The sequence below is a fragment of the Dicentrarchus labrax genome, unplaced genomic scaffold (genome assembly GCF_905237075.1).
Source record: "Dicentrarchus labrax unplaced genomic scaffold, dlabrax2021, whole genome shotgun sequence".
Classification (NCBI taxonomy): Eukaryota; Metazoa; Chordata; class Actinopteri; family Moronidae; genus Dicentrarchus; species Dicentrarchus labrax.
In genome coordinates, this window is record NW_026136721.1 from 20,815,911 (window position 1) to 20,836,009 (window position 20,099).

A 20,099-nucleotide genomic window follows, 5' to 3' on the forward strand; every position below is an offset into this window, starting at 1 on the left:
TGTTGTAAGGGTCTTTGTTTTTTGTGTTTGGACGTGTGCTCATGCTCTCGAGTGTGTTCAGACATCGAGTGTGTGAGTGAGTGTGTGTGAGCGAGAGATAATAACCATATTTAACATCTTATGACATTCCAATTTCATACATGTCGTCAGAGCAACGCATTGAAAAACAAGACACTGCTGCATTTTTCACAGGTTCTGCTTTGCTCTCTCGCTCCCTTGCTCCCTCGCATATTTTCATGTCTCCCACGTTCTTCTCGCCTCTCTCTTTCTCTCTCTGTCTCCCTCTGTCTCCTCTCTCTGTCCGTCTGCTTGTCTTTCGCACTCAGCAGCTGCCGTGTCCATACTGTACAGTGTGTGCTATTTCTGAATGAAGCCTTCTTCTCGTGCAGCCAGCCTGTGAGCTTCGCTGAAGCCAGACCACAACTAGCTGACTGTGGCTGTATGGTGGCCATGCTTATACACAGAGAAAGCATGGAGTTGGCACCTGAAAGAGAGAGAGAAACAGAGAGACAGAGATGAGACAGAAAAACATACAGTGGCACAGTAGAGGTTATTATAGCTACAGATGTGCTTTGGCTCTAAAACAAAGACCAGATTCAGATTGACTTGAGCTATTTTTCCATTTTTTCCTTTGAAGACATGCACTTAGGCTTTGAAATATTGCTCAGCCCATATTATATGACTTTAAAGCTTGGAGTTGGGAATCCTACAGTATATCTCTGAATGAGTTATTACAGCCTACAGTCCTCTGATTGACTCACTGAAACTAACAGGAGTGAATGGCCAACAGCCAAAAGGACAGGGCGCAATTCACTGCCATCAACCAATGAGGAAATTAAACAATCTAATCAGAAAATCATGATTGTTCAAGTCCCCTTTAATAAAAATCAAATTGATTTTTTTTTAGTGTAGCCAATTAAATAAGCAACATTTTGTTGATTAAAACCACCTCTCTCTTTTCCTCCCTCTTCCCCCCCACTTTTTTGTTGATCCCATTTTTTTTTTTGCCAGGACTGTCCTCGCCTGGTTCACTTAAGAAGCCGGGGAAGTTTGATTTCAACGCCCTGACTTCCCAGACGAGGTCCCCCCGCATGGCGTTCACACACCACCCGCTGCCTGTGCTGGCAGGAGTGAGACCAGGTGAGAGCCCTGCCATGAACCCAACCCCAATCCCCCTTTTATAATCTGACAAAGAGAGAGAAGGAAAGGGAGTGTCAAACTTGATTCTAGATCCATATTTACACCTCCAAACTCCCCTGGGAAGAAAACAAAATAAATTCTACAAACGTGTGCCTGAAAATGATGAAAATCCCAAATGTACTTGCTGAGAAAGCAAAATAAAACTTTAAAATCCTACAGATGCAACTGCTGAGAAGCAATATTCCTGCAGAGTTTCACCTGTTCAGTGTTACTGCTATCATCATGGCTTGGCATAAATTTCTCTCTCTCTCTTTCAGCATCTCTCCATCCATCCATGTTTACCATCTTTGTGCCTGTGTGTTTTAATATTGTCATTGCATGGTACCATTGTTGCATCAATGCCTTTGTGACTGATTTGCCTCATATCTTACTGCTTCATGCATCCATTGTAACGTTTTGAGAAGTCTGTTCTTGCATTGAAACTGACAAAGCTGTTTATTCTCATGTAATGAACTGTAATGACTGGGTGTGATAATGTATCAAATGGGTCTATCAGCACACTTAATAGTTTAATTTATGTTGTTATAATACCACACGGTACATTCAGACAGACCATCTCAGTTGCTCTTGTTCTTCAAAAGATGTATTTGGCATATTTCCTTGAGCTTATAGAGCAAATACAGGTTTGGAAGGGAGAAAGTAACAGGAATTGATACAGCATTGGAGTCAAAAAGTAACATCCGGTGTTTTCAAGATCCTGTTTCATTAAAAGCACTAAGGGCAAGTTGTCCTCATAAGAGCTTTTCGGCCCAAAAGGATAACCGACATGGCTTCTGTATCTCCAGTCAGATAAATCCCAAAGTCTCCAGGAACTCAAGTTTGCCAACAAGTCCCTGTAGGCTGGTCTCACTTTTCAAAGGAATAAATATGTCCTCTCTCTATCTCTCCCTCTCATTCCATTTGCCTCTCAGAGGGATGGCTTGGCCCACAGCCAAACCAGACATACCACGTAAAGGTCATTAGGACTCATTGCCCTCCATGTTGAAACGTATTGAATTTTACTTGCAGAGCTCCCTACAGTATATTTAGAAAATATAGTCCAGGCCGGATCTCGCACCATTAAGCCATGTTGTTTATCTGTCCTGAGCAGCCCTATAGCCTCTGAAGAATCCAAAGCACCAGATTGAATTTTGCATTTGAATTGATTTCTAAAACTTGCTCCTCTGTTTTGTGCGTGAGTTGAAGAGGTGTGAGGGACTGGCTCAGGTTTCTTTGTTCCCCCAACTAACTTCTCACACTCTCCAAAACTGTGTGTGTGGACTGTTGGCTAAGAGGTTTTCATGTAATAGAGAGGCTGTAATGAGACAGTGTTTAGAGATTGTGTATTGCTGCATTAGTGCACATACACATAGATACACATGCATGCGCATGTGTAAATTTACACTCTTGTGGAGGACTCTCTGTGCTAAAATGGCTACCATCCAAATGGAATGTCCCTCGGAGGCCTTGGTTCTATAAAGAGACTGGAGGATGATGGGAGGGAGGGAAGGAGAGAGGGATGAAAAGAGAAATGGGGGTAGACAGAGAGGGGGAAGAAGCAGTTAGCAATCATGGTTTGCCTTGGATGGACTGGAGCTGTTAGTTCTCGTTGTATAGGTCTAGTGAGTGTGGTTGTTCAGGGGTAAGGACGGGATGGTTTATGTCCTGTTTTTGGCTCTGGACTGATGTGGAGAGCTGCCAGATTGACTGTTGTCTGATTATACCAGTCTGGAGAGTCTGCCATTGTGACAGTGATTACACACACACACACACACACACACACACACACACACACACACACACACACACACACACACACACACACACGCACACACACACACACACACACACCAATATACATACAAAGACACATGAAAGCTACAGCAGACATTGTAACACATTAATACAGACTACAAAAATACATACAAACCAAGATACAGAGCTGCATTAAATTCACAAACACACACACACACACACACACACACACACACACACACACACACACACACACAAAAACACAGCAGACGGACACAACCCCAGACACAAAAAGATGGGAACACCAAAACACAGAAAGTTTGAACCAACAGGCACTGACACACTTTCTGAGTGCAGCATACACAAGAGATAGTAGGTGACAGACATAATCACAGATGCTTGTTCGCCAGGCTCCCCTCACCTAGCAGCTTGCCTCTTTAGTTCGGTGTGCCAAATTGCCAAAGCCATAGAATCTCAGCAGAAGACAGACAGTGTTGCCTAGTGTGTGTGTGTGTGTGTGTGTGTGTGTGTGTGTGTGTGTGTGGCTGGCTGGCTGGCTGGCTGGCTGGCTGGCTGGCTGACTAATGTCTCCGGGAGGCGTTTTGTGGTCGGTTGGGAGCGGAGGGGAGATTCTCTCTCAAGCTTCAAACTACTGGGCAGAACCGCACAGCAAGGATATGCTGCTGATTGATTACACATCACCGACAAGCAATAAAACAAAAGTGGAAAAACCCAGTGTGTGTGTGGCTCTGTCATACCCCAGTGGTTTGTGTATGTGTGTGTGTGTGTTTGAGAGAGAAATTGAGAGGGAGCAGAAGGCAGAAAATACTGTAACACACTCTAGCGTGTATGGGACACTGAAAGTGTGTGTATGTGCATGTGTGGTGATGCCAGGCTTACCAGAGGTACAGAGAAATCTAGTGGGCTGATTTATAAAATGAATGGGACCAGATGTTTCCCAATAGCCAGGGATAATGCCAGTCATTTGTAAGCAGAAACAGCTTCAGTCAGTCAACCACAAGAGAATGTCACAGCTATTTTCTGTGTTATGACAGTAATAGGCCTAAGCAGCAACCTGGTTTTTGATGCCAACTGTGCTGGTGCTTAATACAAATGCATGTCTTATATACTGTCATAGGTGTGCATGTTAGTGAACTGAATATCATAGTGTGTAGAGTGTTACGTATGCTTAACATCTGTGCTGTGTTTTAGTAGAAAAAGAATAGAATGACTTGTGCCTCATTGTATTTTTCCCACTTACGGTCTTCTATCTTCTCCTCACGGTCGTCTTCCTCCTCTCCGTTCCCATTCCTGTTTCCTTTCCCCTTTTCACTTCTCTCCTCAGGGAGTCCCCGTGCCTCAGCCTCAGCCCTGCACTTCCCCTCCTCCTCTATCATCCAGCAGTCCAGCCCGTACTTCACCCACCCCACCATACGCTACCATCACCACCAGGACCCACTTAAGGAGTTTGTGCAGTTTGTGTGCACCGACGGCACAGGACAGCCCAGCGCACAGGTAAGTGGTCTATGGGTTCAGCAAAGGAGTGTGAGGGGGGGTAGTGGGATGCAAACAGTGGCTGCAGAGTGACATGAAAGAAAAGGTGACACTGATTAGAAGTCAGTTCATTTTTGTGGACTTTACTGAAGAAGCAGAATGAAAGAAAGAAAGAATACAAGGGGAAAAATCAATATCACAGTTATATACGGAATGACTGCTCCATTATTTCATATATTATTTGTTTGATATACAGGTTCAACCAGGTTATGTGAACCTATAACTGAGAATAGAGCAATCTTTATGAAGTGAAGCAAATTCACCAGGGAAGAGGAAAATGGTTTTAGGGCAAATGTGTCAACAGGAGGAGGCAGCCAGATGTGCTTAAACAACAGGAAAAAAAACTCAGCTGGAGAAAACTAAGGGGGAAGGAGCCAAACCCCATTTGACTCATCACAGGTTAAACATATAGCTAACCTTCTCCCACAGTTATGTTCAGGTTGAGGGAGGAAGAAAATATCAGGACAAAGTCCTTTTAGGCAGGTAATAGGGCAGCTATGGCTTGGGCGAGAGTGGCAACTGACAGTGGATTTATCATAGAGAATCAAGTCTGGAAACTCTGAAGAGGCTGGTAGAGGGTTTGTATACATCTAGATTAGCACTGTTTGGAGAGTAAGGTATCCATGAAAGGAACCTGACGCCGACATTGTAGACTCCCGGTGCATTTTAGTAGTCATTTAATAAGCCCTCAATTAACCACTGTCATCTTAAGTGATGTTTCACTACTTTCAACAAGATGTTCTCGCAAGGGGCTCATCTTTCCCAGTCTGCATTGTAATCTGTAAACATATCATAACAAATATGTATGTTTACGAAATGTATGTGAGTGCCACGGGGGATTGAAGAATAGTTATTAAACAGTGCTGTGTGTCAGATGAAGCCATGGTGAATAGTGAGTGGTTCTGGATCAGGAGGAAGCTAACTGGGCCACATAGGGAGGGGGGTTTCTGGGACACAGTTGAGCCTTTTTGAGGTGTCATGGGCCTAATTCAGTAATTCAGAAACATCAGCTGTCCCGTTGATAACCTCAATAACTTGCCCACACTCACTCACTCATCGTGAAAGAGTTTTCAGACATCAAAACATGTGAACGGTAACAGCTGACTGTCAACTGGCCATTAAGGGTCATTTAAAAATGATTTCGACTCGCATTCACTAAGGTGCAGGTCGCGGGTAGCGCCGTAAACCTCTACTGTAAACTTGGCCTTGTGAGCAATTTTGAAAGCTCTTATTAAGCCCTTTTTCGTGTTCTGTTATCCTTTGTTCTCATTACTTCACACACTGAAGACACAATATAATTTGTGAAATTGTACTTGCACATACACAATGCACATACACTCACATGAACAGACACCCTTTTCTCATTGCTTATTTCCCCTTCTTTTATAAATTCTTACATTGCACTATAATAATTGCACTTTTCCTTGTGGACAACCCCATTTTTCTTTTCCCCTTGTGTGTTGACAATATTCTACATTTTTCCAATTCTAATTATTTTTGGCCAGACTGTCTGATATTTTTGTTTGGTTTCTTTTGGAATAGTGTGGTTTGGTGATCTCTCTTGTCCCTGTGTGCGAGCAGTTGTGTGTGTCTGATTGTACTTAAGACTACTTGTGTGGATACTGTTTGCATCCGTCTATATATGAGTATCTTACCCTTACATGGGATTCTGTGTGTGTGACTTTATGTCGTTTGTGTGTCTGGCTCCCTGTGCACTGTATATTCTCGGGGTGTGTCCCGCTCACCCTGTCTGTATGGTCCATCTGCAGCCTAATGGAGGTGGCCAGAGCAAAATGCCGGGCTCCTTCCTGCTGCCTCCGCCACCCCCGGTGGCACGCCCTGTGCCCCTCCCCATGCCCGACTCTAAAATCATCAGCACGCCCACTGACGGCGGACTCAGCTCACCCGCATCTCCGTGTAAGTCACCCCCAACTCCCACTCCCCTCCACAACAAACCCCCATTACTGCCCCAGTCTCCCCACAGACTTCTCATAGAGGCCAGTCCGAACCGATTTTAGGCTCCAGTAGGTTGGTTAGCTCGTAGCTGGCAGCTAATTTGTCCTTTGTTCCAAGCAGTACTACGTCAAGTTTGTTGGGCTAGAACAGACGTAGCCATCATAGATGTCCCAGTACCTATGTGCAGTGCAGCTACACTTGGGGTTTTTCTGTAAGTACTGTAGTAGTACTGTAGTCGTTGTAGTACAACTACTGAAAAAGCACAGGTCTGGGACTTCTACAATGGCTACTGCTGTAGTTTTTCATAGTTTAGCTGGCCGTCTGCTCCCAGTAAGGTTGCAGTCTGCTCAGTCAAACACTCAGCAGCCCCAGGAGCTTCACTCCTTTCATCCATCACCTTATGAACTGTACGCCAATGTACTATACAGTACTAGCAAGAACCAATTCTGTCAAGGCAGAAGCCACGCCTTTGCCAAACCAGAGATCCTCTTTCAAGCTCTTCTACATCTCTTGCTCTGAAGTTTTCTTTTCTCTCTCATGCCTTTGCAAACCTCCTCAGCCTCTCTCCTTCACCCTTTCTCTTTCCTCAAAATCTTTTTATTCTCTCTTTTTCTCTCTCTCTGGTGTTCGGTTTTCTACAAGCACCACAAGAGGCAGTGTAGTCTCTCTCCCTTCTTTTTGATGTGTTTTGTAGTTTGGGGGGAGCAGAGCAGGGCCCTGTGCACGTTGCCTCTGTAGCTGCAAGCCTTTGATCAACGCAGACTTTGCATGTCTGTCTGTGACAGCGGCAATACAAACTACCCCCTTCTCTCATTTCTTTTTTGCCTTCTTCTTTTCTTTATTTGATATATTCTCATATCCTCCTTTCTTTGTTTCTTTTTTTCCTTTATTTCTCTCTTTTTTCTTTTTAAGGGAACAAAATTAGGGCAGTTGGCGTGGACTCCAAAAAAACATCATGCCCCACTTTACCCACCCAATCCCCTCGCCACTTTCACACAAATCTCATAACAATTAAAAATTGAGAACAACAAAAAACATGGAAATCACAGTATAACAAGAACAACCCAATCTCTCTAAACATGAATGATAAAATTTAATCAAACCTGTCTAATTAGTTCTATACTGGGGGAGTGGGAGAGAGGAGTGTCATCAGGGAGCGGTGAGGCTTTGGTTGGTTCCACCCAGACAGGTGCGGTGCAAGAGTCGGGCCATGGGAGAGGCACACCAAGAGGGGGCACTGGACGGAGCAACTGGGGCACATTCTCCTCCTTTTGTTTTGACTTTTTCTCCTCTTCCTGTCCTATCAACCTTTCCTCCCCTCCCCCTTCCAACTCTCTCAGATTAACGTGTCACTTTTATTATTTATTTATATGAACATCTATATAAATAAATATCGTACTTTCCGTCTCTCTTCTCATTCCAGTGACTGTTATCACTGTATTTTTTTATTTATTTTTTACCTCTACTTTGTTCCTGATTCTCAAGATATCGTAATTACAGTCATAAAAACACACACACATGCATATGGTACACACTCACCCTCACTCATGCATCAGTTTCCAGCCCTGTCACTGTCACCCCCACACATCCCCATCCCCTCAACCTCAATCAAGTCATGCACAGCAAAAATTCTACTCAGCCGCCATGTTGGAGTCCAGTGAGCACAACTGCCCTAAATTTGATCCTGTGGCATCACTGAATGGTGTCACTTCGTAGGCAAGATGCTCCTCTTAACCTATTAAACGTAAATGGAGCATTGGTTACCACTGGTGATGAATACAGTTCCTCCATCGGTCACCGTACTATTAAGTCCACAGTGAATCCTCTGTGGTTTTCTGTGATTACGGTGGCTTATAACTGAGGCCAGGGGCTGCTGAGGAGTATCTATGACTAACATTGCAGCCATATTTGGGGGAAGTAGCTTCTTCATGTTAATCATTACAGGCTGTACAGCCCCTTGTTAACCACAGATTAAATAGTTAAGTGAAGGAAAATAACAATGAACCTGCCCACAAAATGAATAAATCGTTCATGTGACTAATAGGGCATCAGTATCCCTGACCCTTACTGTATATTCCCAGTAATTCATCTGACAGTGAATTCTAGGTATAGTTTTAGCATTAGGTTAATATTATATTAAAACATATTGATAATGACAATGAGAGCATCAAACTCTACAATGAGCTCAGTGTGTATGTGTGTGTGTAAAAACATCTACACACTTGTCTCTCTCTGTTTATAGCATACTCCACGGCAGGCTCCACAGCTCCCAACCGGTTTGTCGGCATCGGAACACGGGACAACTTTCTGAATATCCCCCAGCAGACTCAGGTACCCCACCAGCCTCCCACATTTAATTAACATTCACCCATCCACCTCTCCCTCCTCCTCCTCCTCCTCCTCCTCCTCCTCCTCTGTTTTTATGTCTTTCTCTTCCTTGTCCATCATCACCCACTGCAAGCCTGACTCTGCACATTGCTGAACATAGATGATACTTTACAGTGCACCGTTACTGTAGGCCTCTTTGGGTTTACAGGGACAAGCATGTCATCCAGAGTGAAGGCCATGATACAGAGGCAGTGCTCAGGCAATGGCTCTGCATTGGCACCAGTGTTGATCAGCAGTTTGAATAATTTGGTGCTCTGAAAGTTGAGATATCTGTAGTCATTCATAACTGGTACCTGCATCATTTTGCTGATTATTTTGGCAAAACAATCTCAACTAAAGGTCCACTTACAGGATTTTTCCAGAGCTGGCAACCACATAACACATCTTCATCAGTGAACTAAGCTCAGTTTTAATGGAGATGGATCTGTCGACATGCACATTCAGTAGCTGATGTTAAGCTATGTCAACAGGTCCATGTCCATGACAACTGAGTAAACTCCATCTTTAAATGGTTGAAAGCCCTGAAAAAAGCTAGCAAGTGGACATGTCAAACTATTTCCAAGGTCAAGAATAAACTTCAGTTTTTAAAGCTTCTTATGCTGAAAATCTGTTGTGCTTGTCCACATAAGATCAATTGTTTGCAAAGTTGCCCACCTACACTGACACAAAGTGTTGCCCATGTATCAAGGCTTTTAGTTTCAGTAGTGGTTTACAGTGTCTGTACCGCAGTAGTTTCCCCACAGTGAATGTAAGCAGTGCCAGTTAGTTTCAGCTCCAGCAGCGTTGATTTATCTCTGCTCGGCCCCACAGTGTGTATTAGTGCAGCGTGTGAGGCCAGTAGTGAACTACATTGTGGTTTCAGCTTTGGCTGCGCTCTGCCACTGGGCTGCAGTGTCTTGGGCCTCCTCCATCACCAACACAACTTTTCTCATTAGGGGCTAACCGCACCTGCCTGCAGCCAACTCGGCTCTCCTGTCCTCCACACACATGGAAACAATCTGCATTCCTCTTCGGCACAGCTCTGCTCGGCTGCTCTGCTCCCTCTCCCCTCCCCTCATGCATCGGCAGCCCACACTCCCTCTCTTTCTCTCTCCCTCTCTCCTCCTGCTGCTCCCTCTAGTATTTTCGAGCTCCCCACCTGCACCACTCTCCCACAGATGTAGCCCTGGCACTAAAGGGACATCCAAACACCATCCAAATGCGTGTGAGCGTGTATACACACACGCGCACATACACTTCAACTCTGTGCCAAAACTCTTGCCCCTCATTTTCTCTCCTAAAAAACAACAGGGCTTTTACAACAGCTTACATCTGTTCCGAACGCTTATTATCTCCTGCTATTGCTTATCAAACATTATTGAAAAATGTCCACTTTGAGCATTTCTGCCGGGTTTACGGCACACACAGCAAGAACCTGGGCACTGGTATCAACTGCTCCCAGTTAGCTGAGCCTAGTAGGTCAGTAACAACCCCAGCCAGAGTGAGTAACAGAGGTCTCTGCCTATCCTGCTGTTCTCTGGCATATGGAGAGGTTCAGACGATGGCCCTGCCAGCCCGCCTCGCCGCCTGCTAGCCAACTAGCCAAGAAAGAAGGAGAGAGTCTTCCCACTGCTGCTTCAGGACAACAAGCAGAGAAAAGCTGGTCTGAGGAGCTCTCTGGTGGTGAGACCTCAGACATGCAGGAAGAGAGAGGGAGACAGGGGGACGTGTATGAAAAAAAGTAGGAGGGACTGAGAGAAACGGAGGGAAAAAAGAGAGAAGGAGTTAGTCGAAGCTCGCTGCACTCCACAGTCACGTCCCGGCTGTCTGGTTGCCCGCAGCAACCAGACATGATGTCATAGGCAGTTGAACTTGGACTTGGGGGGGGGGGTCACTTTCCACTGCCAAGGATTACACTGGGAGAGCCGGAGTAAAAGAGGGAGAGGAAAAGAGAAGGGGGTTAAGGGAAGTCGGAGCCAGGAGGAGGAGTTTATCCACAAACGCCAAAGAATCATGGGTAGGAAGGAGGGATCCAGAGTTGGTGGAGGATAGATGGAGGCTTTAGGGGGGTTAAAACTCAATCTTTGGGTTTGATAGAATGGGGGACAACAGAGTGTTTGCTGTTAAAGGTGGGGTGATTCGCTGCTCTCCCTGGGCCAAGGCCTGTGGAATGTCAGTAGCAGCCAGAACAGCTCAGCCTGTGCCAAAGCCTCCACTCTGCCCTCTTATCAAACTGAGAAACTGGATCCCTGGAGTAGCTGCCCTCAATAGCTTTACAGTGTAGCCTGAGACCACTCGGGTCCACAGAGCAGAGACACATATTAGGAGGATTGCCTTACATGTAAACGGGTAGTGCATGACAGAGCAGTTATAGTCCTGTGTTTGCTCACTGGAAAGCCATTCAAACTGCTGCCCTAATGCTATTTGTAGCCCTGAAAGAGCATGAGTGTTTTTAATGAGTAAACGCAAGTCAGTTCTCTTAAAAACAGCAAGTGGTGAAGTTGAGGTAGTAACTTTTTCGACACTGTGTGGGACAGCTGAGCTCAGCAAGTGCTGTAAGTGAGGGGGAAAAGGAGTAGTAGGTGGCCACCTAGTGGATGAAGGATTGTTTATACAAGTGGGTCCCAACACTGTGTAAACCCCCTAAAACAAAGCAACTTCTACCAGCCACACTTGTTACCACTACCATTGTGATGAGTTCAACCACAGATGACCGTAAATTTTGTTTTTTTAGAGCTATAAAGGAGTATTTTGTTCGAAAAAGGCGAAGTTGCTATAAAAATAGATATTTTTTTGTTTCACCCTGCAACCCCTCAGATTTATCTTTTGACTCTTTGCCCTGACACCAAGGATGGGAACCAGTGCTTTAAAGTTCACTGTGTAAAAAGCTGTTATGTGTTCATACTCCATACCTTTTCATACTCTCCTATACACCTCTTCTACTTCATTTGTTCATACCAATAACTTGCATGTGTGTGTGTCTGTAAAGTATTTTTCAACTCAAGACCAGTGAGAATCAAGACTTAAATGTAAATCTGCTGTTGTTGTTTGAAGACTAATTTTTTCTCTTTTTTTCCTCTCCACAGTCCTGGTTCCTCTGACAAGGCCTCTATGAATAAAGAGCTAGAAATGTGTCATGAAAATTGGAAATTTGAAAAACAAACACATCACCGCTGATTAAGAACAAACTGCTGACACTAAAAGGTCTTTCTTTCTTGCCAACACTATTCAAAGTACTACAACAGAACCCCAACTCCCCCCCCATCCCCACCCACCCAGCCACCCCCACCCAACCCCAAGAGGACTCCCAAACCAACACAATTTGAACAGGAACGTTCGTCCCCCTTTATGCAGGAGGCTTCAATGAGATTGAGTGGACAGACTCAGAATGCAAGGAGGAGGAAGAGGAAAGATGAGGAACTGTCTCACACACACCACGAAATGTCAGAAAGGAAACACAATATGGCAACCTGACAAATGACCAATTATACATTTGTTGTTTCTTTTTTTATGATTTTTATTTTTTATTTTTTATTTTGTCGTCTCCACAATGAAACTCCATGCATTGGCTGGGAGATCCAAAAAAGTAACTATTAGTGGTAAATGGTGAAGTTGGATGTGCAAGTTGAAAAGATCGACACCCAAATTGCACGCCTCCATATCTGCGTTTTTTTTCCACGTACCTCTCTTCCAGGTGCATGGTCCCACCTGACCCACATCCTCACCCGCCCCCCTTACCACACCCCACCTGCAGCTCACTGCTGCTCAGGTTCCAGACGGTAACCACAGCCACATGCCTGCGCGTCGCCACACTCTGCCGCTTCATTCGCTCAGCCCTGACCCTCTTTACATTTCTGATTGGCCAATCATGGTGACACCATCTGATGGTGTGACATGTATATGCACTAAGTGGCTGGTCTTTGTTTACCTGTCAAAGTATCAGGGCGTCCTGCTGTGGGAGAAGTGATAGCCATGAGGCGAGTGCAAGCGAGTGAACACACGACAGACAGTCATAACACTAACTCTACATGTGCTCGTTCGTCCCCTCACCTATGCACTATTAATTTTTAATAAGGGATGAACAGTATTGCACATCGATGGTCAGACGAGCGATTACAGAAGCGTGTCGAGGCTGGCTACCACTGCAGGGATGTGGCTGTGCTAACATTCAAGTCTAGGCCCTGAACCACGCAGCGCACATATGCACATGTTCACACACACACACACACACACACACACACACACACACACACACACGCACGCTTGCATACGGCACCTACAGACCATCCTCTCCAGAATAGTCTGTCACACAACTACTCATTATATCATCCTGTTTTTATTCATAGACATGGAATTTAATTTACAGTAATGCACACGCAGCATTAGCTTCATATTTTTAGCTTTCATTTTGTTTGTAGGTGTTTTCTTGCGATTTCCTTTTTTTTTCCTGCCAGATTTGGTTTTGGTTTTGTCTCACTTGGATTGTTTTAACCTTATCTTGCATGTCATAACACTTTTTTCTTTAGTTTGCAGTAACATGTTAAGTATCACGCTCAAACTTCAGCGAAACAGTAACAGCAGTTTCTCAAATCTCTCACGTATGGACAGCACAGTTAACAACAGCTCATCACATGCATCCCTTGCATTGCTTCACCCTGTACCCCTTAGTCCAGTCACAAGAAACCCCAGAGGACTACATACACACAAACACACTCACACACACAGATGCACATATAAAATGCACACTAACACCACCAACAACCTGACATAAAATAATAAAGGGAAGCCTTTATATATTTGGTTCTCCAAACTGCCTTTGTTAATGGTTTTTCATTCACTTAAGATTTGTCTTTTTAATTTGAGATATTTTTTCTATGTAAATGTTCACATTGAAATTGCTATTGGTATTATTTTCATCATGACACAATCCAACAAAAGCCGACCTCACAAAATAACTGGACTGCCTAGCTGTTGGTTCTATTTTGCAGGGATAGTAAACAGGGCTGAGGCCCAGTTCTCAGCCTCTCTAGTAACATTAGCTCTATGTACTAAAACCATATATCAAGACTATAACAATATATGAAAGTGCCTCTGTATTCCCTTCATGCAATTAGTAATAAACTTGACTTCAGGTTCTCTTCCCACATATAAGCTAAAGCTACAGGGAATGGTAGCGTTGGTGCATGTGGAAACCATTGGCCTAGGACAGATCTTTATAGAGGACTGCAAACTTTTTTTTGTAAAGACAGAGAGAGAGATCTTATACATATATATTTATGATATATGCTCCTTTTTAACTTTTACTACATGAGCTTGTTGGCAGTCTAGTTATTTTCTGAACTCTCACCCCACCCCACCCCCACAACCCGTTTCAGTAACATCACCTTACTGTTACCAGTGCGGATCAAACGACACGCCATCGCCATCTGCAGCGCAGCATTATAATACCTAGATGAACATGTCAAAAATCGACAGTAGGTTTGAAGAAAAAAAAGTGTTTGTTTTTTGATGGAAAGTATTATTATTGAAAAATATGTGTCGATTGAGCCACGTGCAATGCATTGGGTAGATCATTGTGTTTGTCTGTTAGAGATTTTTAAGAAAGCTAAGAGAAAAGAGAAAAAAAATGTATTTGTTTCAAGTCCATAAGCTCCGGGACTCTAAACTAGAGGGCCATGAAAATCCTAGTCTTTGTAAGTTGGGGGTATTTGTTTTTATTTCCTTTGTCTCTTTTTTAATGTTTTATGTGTAATCAGTTGTTTATAAAAATGTGGGAGGGCTGAAGGAAAAAAAATTCTACACAACTTGAGAAAAAGAATTCTCTATCATCAGACGAAAACTGGTGCTTTAACACTATAAAGTACATTCAGAACTATTGTAAATGAATGGTAATGAACAAAAATAACAGACCATTTAGGAAACAGCATTATTCCTCTCTCTATTTTTATTCTTCTTCTATTTGTATTGAGTGGGGGGAGAGGTTCCTATTCCTTAAGGTTGTGACACAAAAGGCATTTTGGTTCAACCTTTAGAAAAAAGAAAAAAAAACCTATACTGTCAAGCCTAAGAAACTCTTCAGATAAGTTACCCATGCACTGCCTGAAACTCACCAGCAAAAAAAAACAACCCTCCCAATTTAAATCATTTTTATTACATACATTGGCATAAACACACGACAAGTTCCTCCCTGTTCTGCGGGAGATGCTTCACATCCAGAAATCTTTTATTCCCATGATCATTTTGATATGTTTCTGAATCTCGAGCTGGATAAAATTCAGCAGGTTGTGTTGAGACCCACATGCAATGGAAAGAGTATTAGGTAAGGCCTTCTGTCTCCTGCACAAATAACAGAAAAATGAAAAAGGGGGGGAAAAGTAGCTTGAAATCAGGCAAAAATATGAGGTATGAACCATTTATGAAGCAGGCAGCAAGGTGAGCCTCTCCCCTGTTCCACCCCCTCCTCTGTAAATGACTCTTATAGTGCTTGTGCTGTAGTGTATAGTTTCCCAGCAGTTAAAGGTTGTCCCTTAAAAGTGCCTTTTGTTCACAGACTCCATTTTGTAATCCAGATCGCCCCTTTTTTTCGAAATGGCTCGAGGTAGCAGGTTGCCCCTGAGTGCCGCGAGGAGGCAAAAGGTCATCGCCCATTCAGCGCTCAGGGACAACTTTTACTTCCTCCAGCCTTCGAAATGAATCCCCCTCCATTGTACCTCCCCTATATCCTCTCTTCCTTTTCAAAGCCGTATATATATATATATATATAGTACAAAAGGAAACTGGTGTGAATTAGTTCTTTACTTTTTATTGATAAATGATGACAAAAACTTTTTTTGAAAAGGCAAAAAAACTTGTTCTCGTTCAGCTCTTGCTTTTTTCTTCCCCTCTGTCTCCACTGTCTGTTTTCTCTTAGACACTGGAGTAGTCTGTAACTGTGTGTCCGTCACTCTCCGTCTCTCTCTCTCTCTCTCTCTCTCTCTCTCTCTCTCTCCTGCCCTCTCCGCTGTTGGGAGGGAGAAAAAAAAAATTGCCGAAAAACTTTTGTCTGAGCAGAATGCAGTTAGCTCACATGTTATTCTTGTCTGTATGCTTCACATTGTATTACCATACCCATCTTCTTCAGCTTCTCCATTCAACAGCTAATGTAAGTGAACAAATTACGCTGACGGGCTTTTGGGGGTGTCCTTGGGTGGGTTAGGAAGGGATGACAGGGGTTCAGGGGTTTGGGTTAAAGAGGTTTAAGATTAACGGGGTCGAGAGGGCTGGATAAACTGCTTTGGGATGTTGGAAAGGGGCTGCTTTGACCAGGATATGAGTTTGCTCTTTTGTTTTAGCTATTTATTTTTGGCTTTTTTTTATTTCCCCCATTTTTATTTGTTTTCCTTTTAATTTGGATTTCTTTGAATATTTGCTATCAGGGTATGCTGTCGTTTAGGCTCTCTTTGAGGATGCCTTGGACTGTAAATGAAAGCTACAAGCACCTTATAACCGGACTTGTCCTGCACGAGGCTGAAAGAGGGGAGTTGCATTTCCAGGACATATCCCACATCCATTCAAACCAATATTTTAAAGTATTATTGTTCATGGTGGGCTTCACACAGTGAAACCCTCAGCAGTATTAGCCATTTACAACACACCAACCAGATAGATAAAAAGCCAGCATGAACCTGATCTCTCAGATTTCTTGAGGATTCAGGAAAGTCCCTCCATTGTTTCTCCTCTGACCACCTCATGCTGGACTGCTCCGTGTCTTTGTTCTGTTGTTTATTTTGTTCTTTATCTTCTTAAGCGTGTATGGTTATTGGTGTAATAGGCAGCACCCTACGCCCCCTGACTCCCAGCTCTGCTATGCCTCTGTCTACGCCCTCAGTGCAGCACCACTTCTTTGTGAGAACACCCCCAGAGCTCTAGGTGAAATGCATGTGTTAATTACAGTTTCTTTTCCATAAGAAGAAAAACACAGTTTGAGAAGAGCAGCACCTGATTGAATAAAAAGGATGTTCTTGACTGTACCATCTTGCTGTGCCATGTCTTTCTTTCCATAAACAGGTGACTAAATAAAGACTCAGCTCTTAATGCCAGTATACTTGTCTTCATGTAACTAGTGCTGCATTACTATAAACTCTTAAAACGTTCCTGTTTGTAGACCAATCATGGTGAAAATTGGTGCTGTCTATGTGCTGCTTTCATCCTTCATTCTCTGTGAACTTGGGTTAAAACCATAGGTGGAGGAGGAGAGTCTATCAGCATGCAATGCAGTCAGAGGCTGTGTCTTTTTTGTTGATACCACTCACATTGAAAGAGCAAAAAAGACTGTGTCTCCCAGTAGGAGTCTGCCAGTCCAAATTGAAATATGTCAACTTTTGGATGGCCTTCATTGCCATGAAAGTTGGTATACATATCCATGGTGCCCAGAGGATTAAGGGACTGGTTGCACAGCAGACATTGACAGCGAACCAGCACTCACAATAGCAGGACCTCCCCTAAATAGTATGCAGCAATCATTAATAAACCTGTTCGCCTCCAGCTATAACATGTCAAAATGTCTGCAGTGGAACCAGTACACTTTAGTTATCCACTGACTTTTCATATAGCACCATCACCATGATTTTGGTTTAGGACTTCAGACATTCCCATCAGCCTCAGCTGCACTTTGTGTTAAGTGCTAATATGCAAATGTTAGCATACTATACTGAGATTGTAAACATTAATACTTGCTACACATCACCATGTTATCACTGTCACTGTGAGCATGTCAGACTCTTTGTTTACATTCTACGGATTTTTAAAGCTTTAACAACAAAGTATTGTCAAGGTTTTTTTGAAGCAGTGAAGCAAAGAAAGTGTAGGTTTTCAAAGCAGACTTTAATTCATGGAGATATTATGGAAAGTGGCAAAAACTACATTCAGTCCAAATGTGCATTTAAGTAAACAAAAAAACTAAAACAAATAAACCTATGTCTTTAATTAATAATAAATAATGGCAACTATATATACTCAAAGTGCTTTTACTTAGCCTTTATATTCATTTTGTGGTTATTTACAATAAGTTAATTTACATTTTTTATAGCTATGTCACTAAAATATCTATTTTTAATCTCAGTTTGATTCAGAGTTTCTCAAAGGTACTTTAAAGTAATTGGCTGGAGGAGTGTGTATGAAAAAAAACAAAGCTCTAAATGCAGCTGCAAGTAATGATGATGATTGAAAGCTGAAATGATATCAAACATCTTTGGCCTGAAAAAAAAGCGATGTCCTCACTTGATTGTACTCCGATGTGTTTCAGTGCAGCTGGGAACAGCATTTTGAAGTACCAATAAATATTTGTTTTTAAAGGACCAGTGTGTAACATTTAGGAGGATCTATTGGCAGAAACGGAATATAATATCCATAGTTATGTTTTCATTAGTGTATAATCACCTGAATATAAGAACTGTTTGTTGTGTTTTCATTACCTTAGAATGAGCTGTTTTATCTACAGAGGGAGCGGGTCCTCTTCTACGGAGTCCGCCATGACGAACCGCCATATTTCTACAGTAGCCCAGAACAAACAAACCAAACACTGGCTCTAGGTAAGGCCTTTCCTGTTTTTTGCGTGTTTCGCAGCCACCAGAGTTTCTCCATTGCCCTTGTAATGAGGGTGAAGCGAGTGACTTATAATCTGCATCTGATACATGCCACTAAATCCTACACATTGGACCTTTCAGTAACTAAAGTGCTTCAGAGCATTTGGTCCTCTCCAGCCTGGTCCATCTGAGTGTCTGCTCCATCTTGCTGCTCTGTCATCTTGAGACAGAAAGAAAATTAACAGTCATCTTGTGTTTTATGTGATATGGAAAGTAAAAAAAAAAAAAAAGGTAGAAAAAAAGAGTTTAATTTACCAGTGGGCTATTTAGTGCCTGTGGCGCTGGGTCAGTTTCCTGCACTGGACCGCTTTTATCTGCACTATCAGAGGGATTGTCTTCTCCTTCTGACGGTGGACCCTGGAGCCCATTTTCCACTGGTAGCTGTTGTGTGGCTGGTGAATCCTGGATGTTGGGGGATTTCACAGTAAGAGCTTTTAGAAGTCTCACACCAACATAACTCCTGATTGTGAAGGAGACACTTACCTCTGGTAGAGTCCCGGATGAAGGACTTGTCTCTTGGACTGGAGGGCTGGTTTTAAATGGTATTGCAGCATGTTGAGGGCACGGTGGACACCTGCTTTTATCGGGCAGGTTTGTACAGAGTGAAGGAGGTGGTGGTGGTGGTGGTGCAGGAGCCGTGGCCTAAATGTATGAAAACTGACATTAGTGAAAGTCCCACTTTGTATCCAGGATGGGCCTGCTGCTCTAGCCTGGCAGTGACTTTCCTGACTGATCTTTCTAATAACAATAATAATAATAATAATAAAAATAATGATGATGATAATGATAGAGCACGCCAGCATCCACCTGCAGACTCTGCCTTTAGTCCCAGGGAAGATACCTGCCATCATCACTCATCAATCTCTTTCTCTGTGCAAGTATGATGCTACAGAGAGTGAGCAAAGATGCCCAACATAACTAGATTGCTGTGCTGCATTCACGTGAAAATCTTTTTTTCTACATCAGGTGACTAACTGAAATATATCAAATTAAAATGAGAGGACTTCATAGTTTTGGAACAGAATTAGATAAGTGGCATCAGATCATCCTGTAGGGAGATACAGTGCACATGTGTGTACCATGCGTTGCCTCTTCTGCTTACCATTTGTCAGTCCTCCTCTCCTGAATGAAGATACAGCAGTGGACGGAAACACAGCAGGACGGGGCAAAGACAGATCTGTATAACCAGCAAATTACTCTCTAAAGATAACAACAACAATGACATCCGTTTTCCCTTTTTCTTCCTCGTCTTCTGTTTCTGTTACTGTTTCTTTTTCTTCTTCTGCTTCTTTGGTCTACTGATGGGTTACAAACCAACGTTAAGGTGCATACCGCCACCTACTGTACAAGAGTGTAACATCATGACTTTATAATGTTTATATAAAGTTTATAATGTTTATTAGGCCCGTTTCTTGTAAATATTTAATCAATAGATTTTTGAATCTGAGTTTGTTTATCCTTCTGTTCACACATCCACCACCCTGTCTGTTCCTTTCTATACTGAACTTCCTACAAGCCATCAGCAACAGTTTCTTTACAATTACATGTTTCACATTGATCGGACTCTATCTTTTTCATAATGTTTAATTTAGCATTTAATCCTGTATGTCCTCATCTTAGCCTTGATGAAATTACATTTTCTTTCCTTTACTGTTTCTATTTTTA

General features: G+C 43.0%; 2 protein-coding genes across 12 annotated transcripts in view; one reads left to right on the forward strand and one right to left on the reverse strand.

Moving 5' to 3' along the window:
- The window catches only part of LOC127354152 (nuclear factor 1 X-type), a 111,324-nt gene extending 94,504 nt beyond the window's left edge, over positions 1–16,820 (forward strand). For 6 of the 11 annotated variants that reach the window (XM_051383857.1, XM_051383859.1, XM_051383854.1 and 3 more), the window contains 5 exons: positions 1,012–1,140; positions 4,280–4,449; positions 6,258–6,405; positions 8,687–8,775; positions 11,898–16,820. In XM_051383857.1, coding sequence (XP_051239817.1) covers positions 1,012–1,140; positions 4,280–4,449; positions 6,258–6,405; positions 8,687–8,775; positions 11,898–11,912 — 551 coding nt within the window. In that variant the 3' untranslated portion in view covers positions 11,913–16,820. The remainder of the gene's footprint in view (positions 1–1,011; positions 1,141–4,279; positions 4,450–6,257; positions 6,406–8,686; positions 8,776–11,897) is intronic. The other 5 variants (XM_051383863.1, XM_051383861.1, XM_051383860.1 and 2 more) reach the window with 4 other exon arrangements.
- An 834-nt stretch (positions 16,821–17,654) lies between these two features.
- Positions 17,655–19,729, reverse strand: LOC127354169 (uncharacterized). Its single transcript, XM_051383895.1, has 4 exons — positions 19,537–19,729; positions 18,918–19,076; positions 18,690–18,836; positions 17,655–18,594 (listed from the first exon to the last, which is right to left on the reverse strand). Exons 1-4 carry the CDS (start codon positions 19,537–19,539, stop codon positions 18,529–18,531), a joined length of 375 nt encoding a protein of 124 aa, XP_051239855.1. The 5' UTR covers positions 19,540–19,729; the 3' UTR covers positions 17,655–18,528.
- Positions 19,730–20,099: the final 370 nt, after the last annotated feature.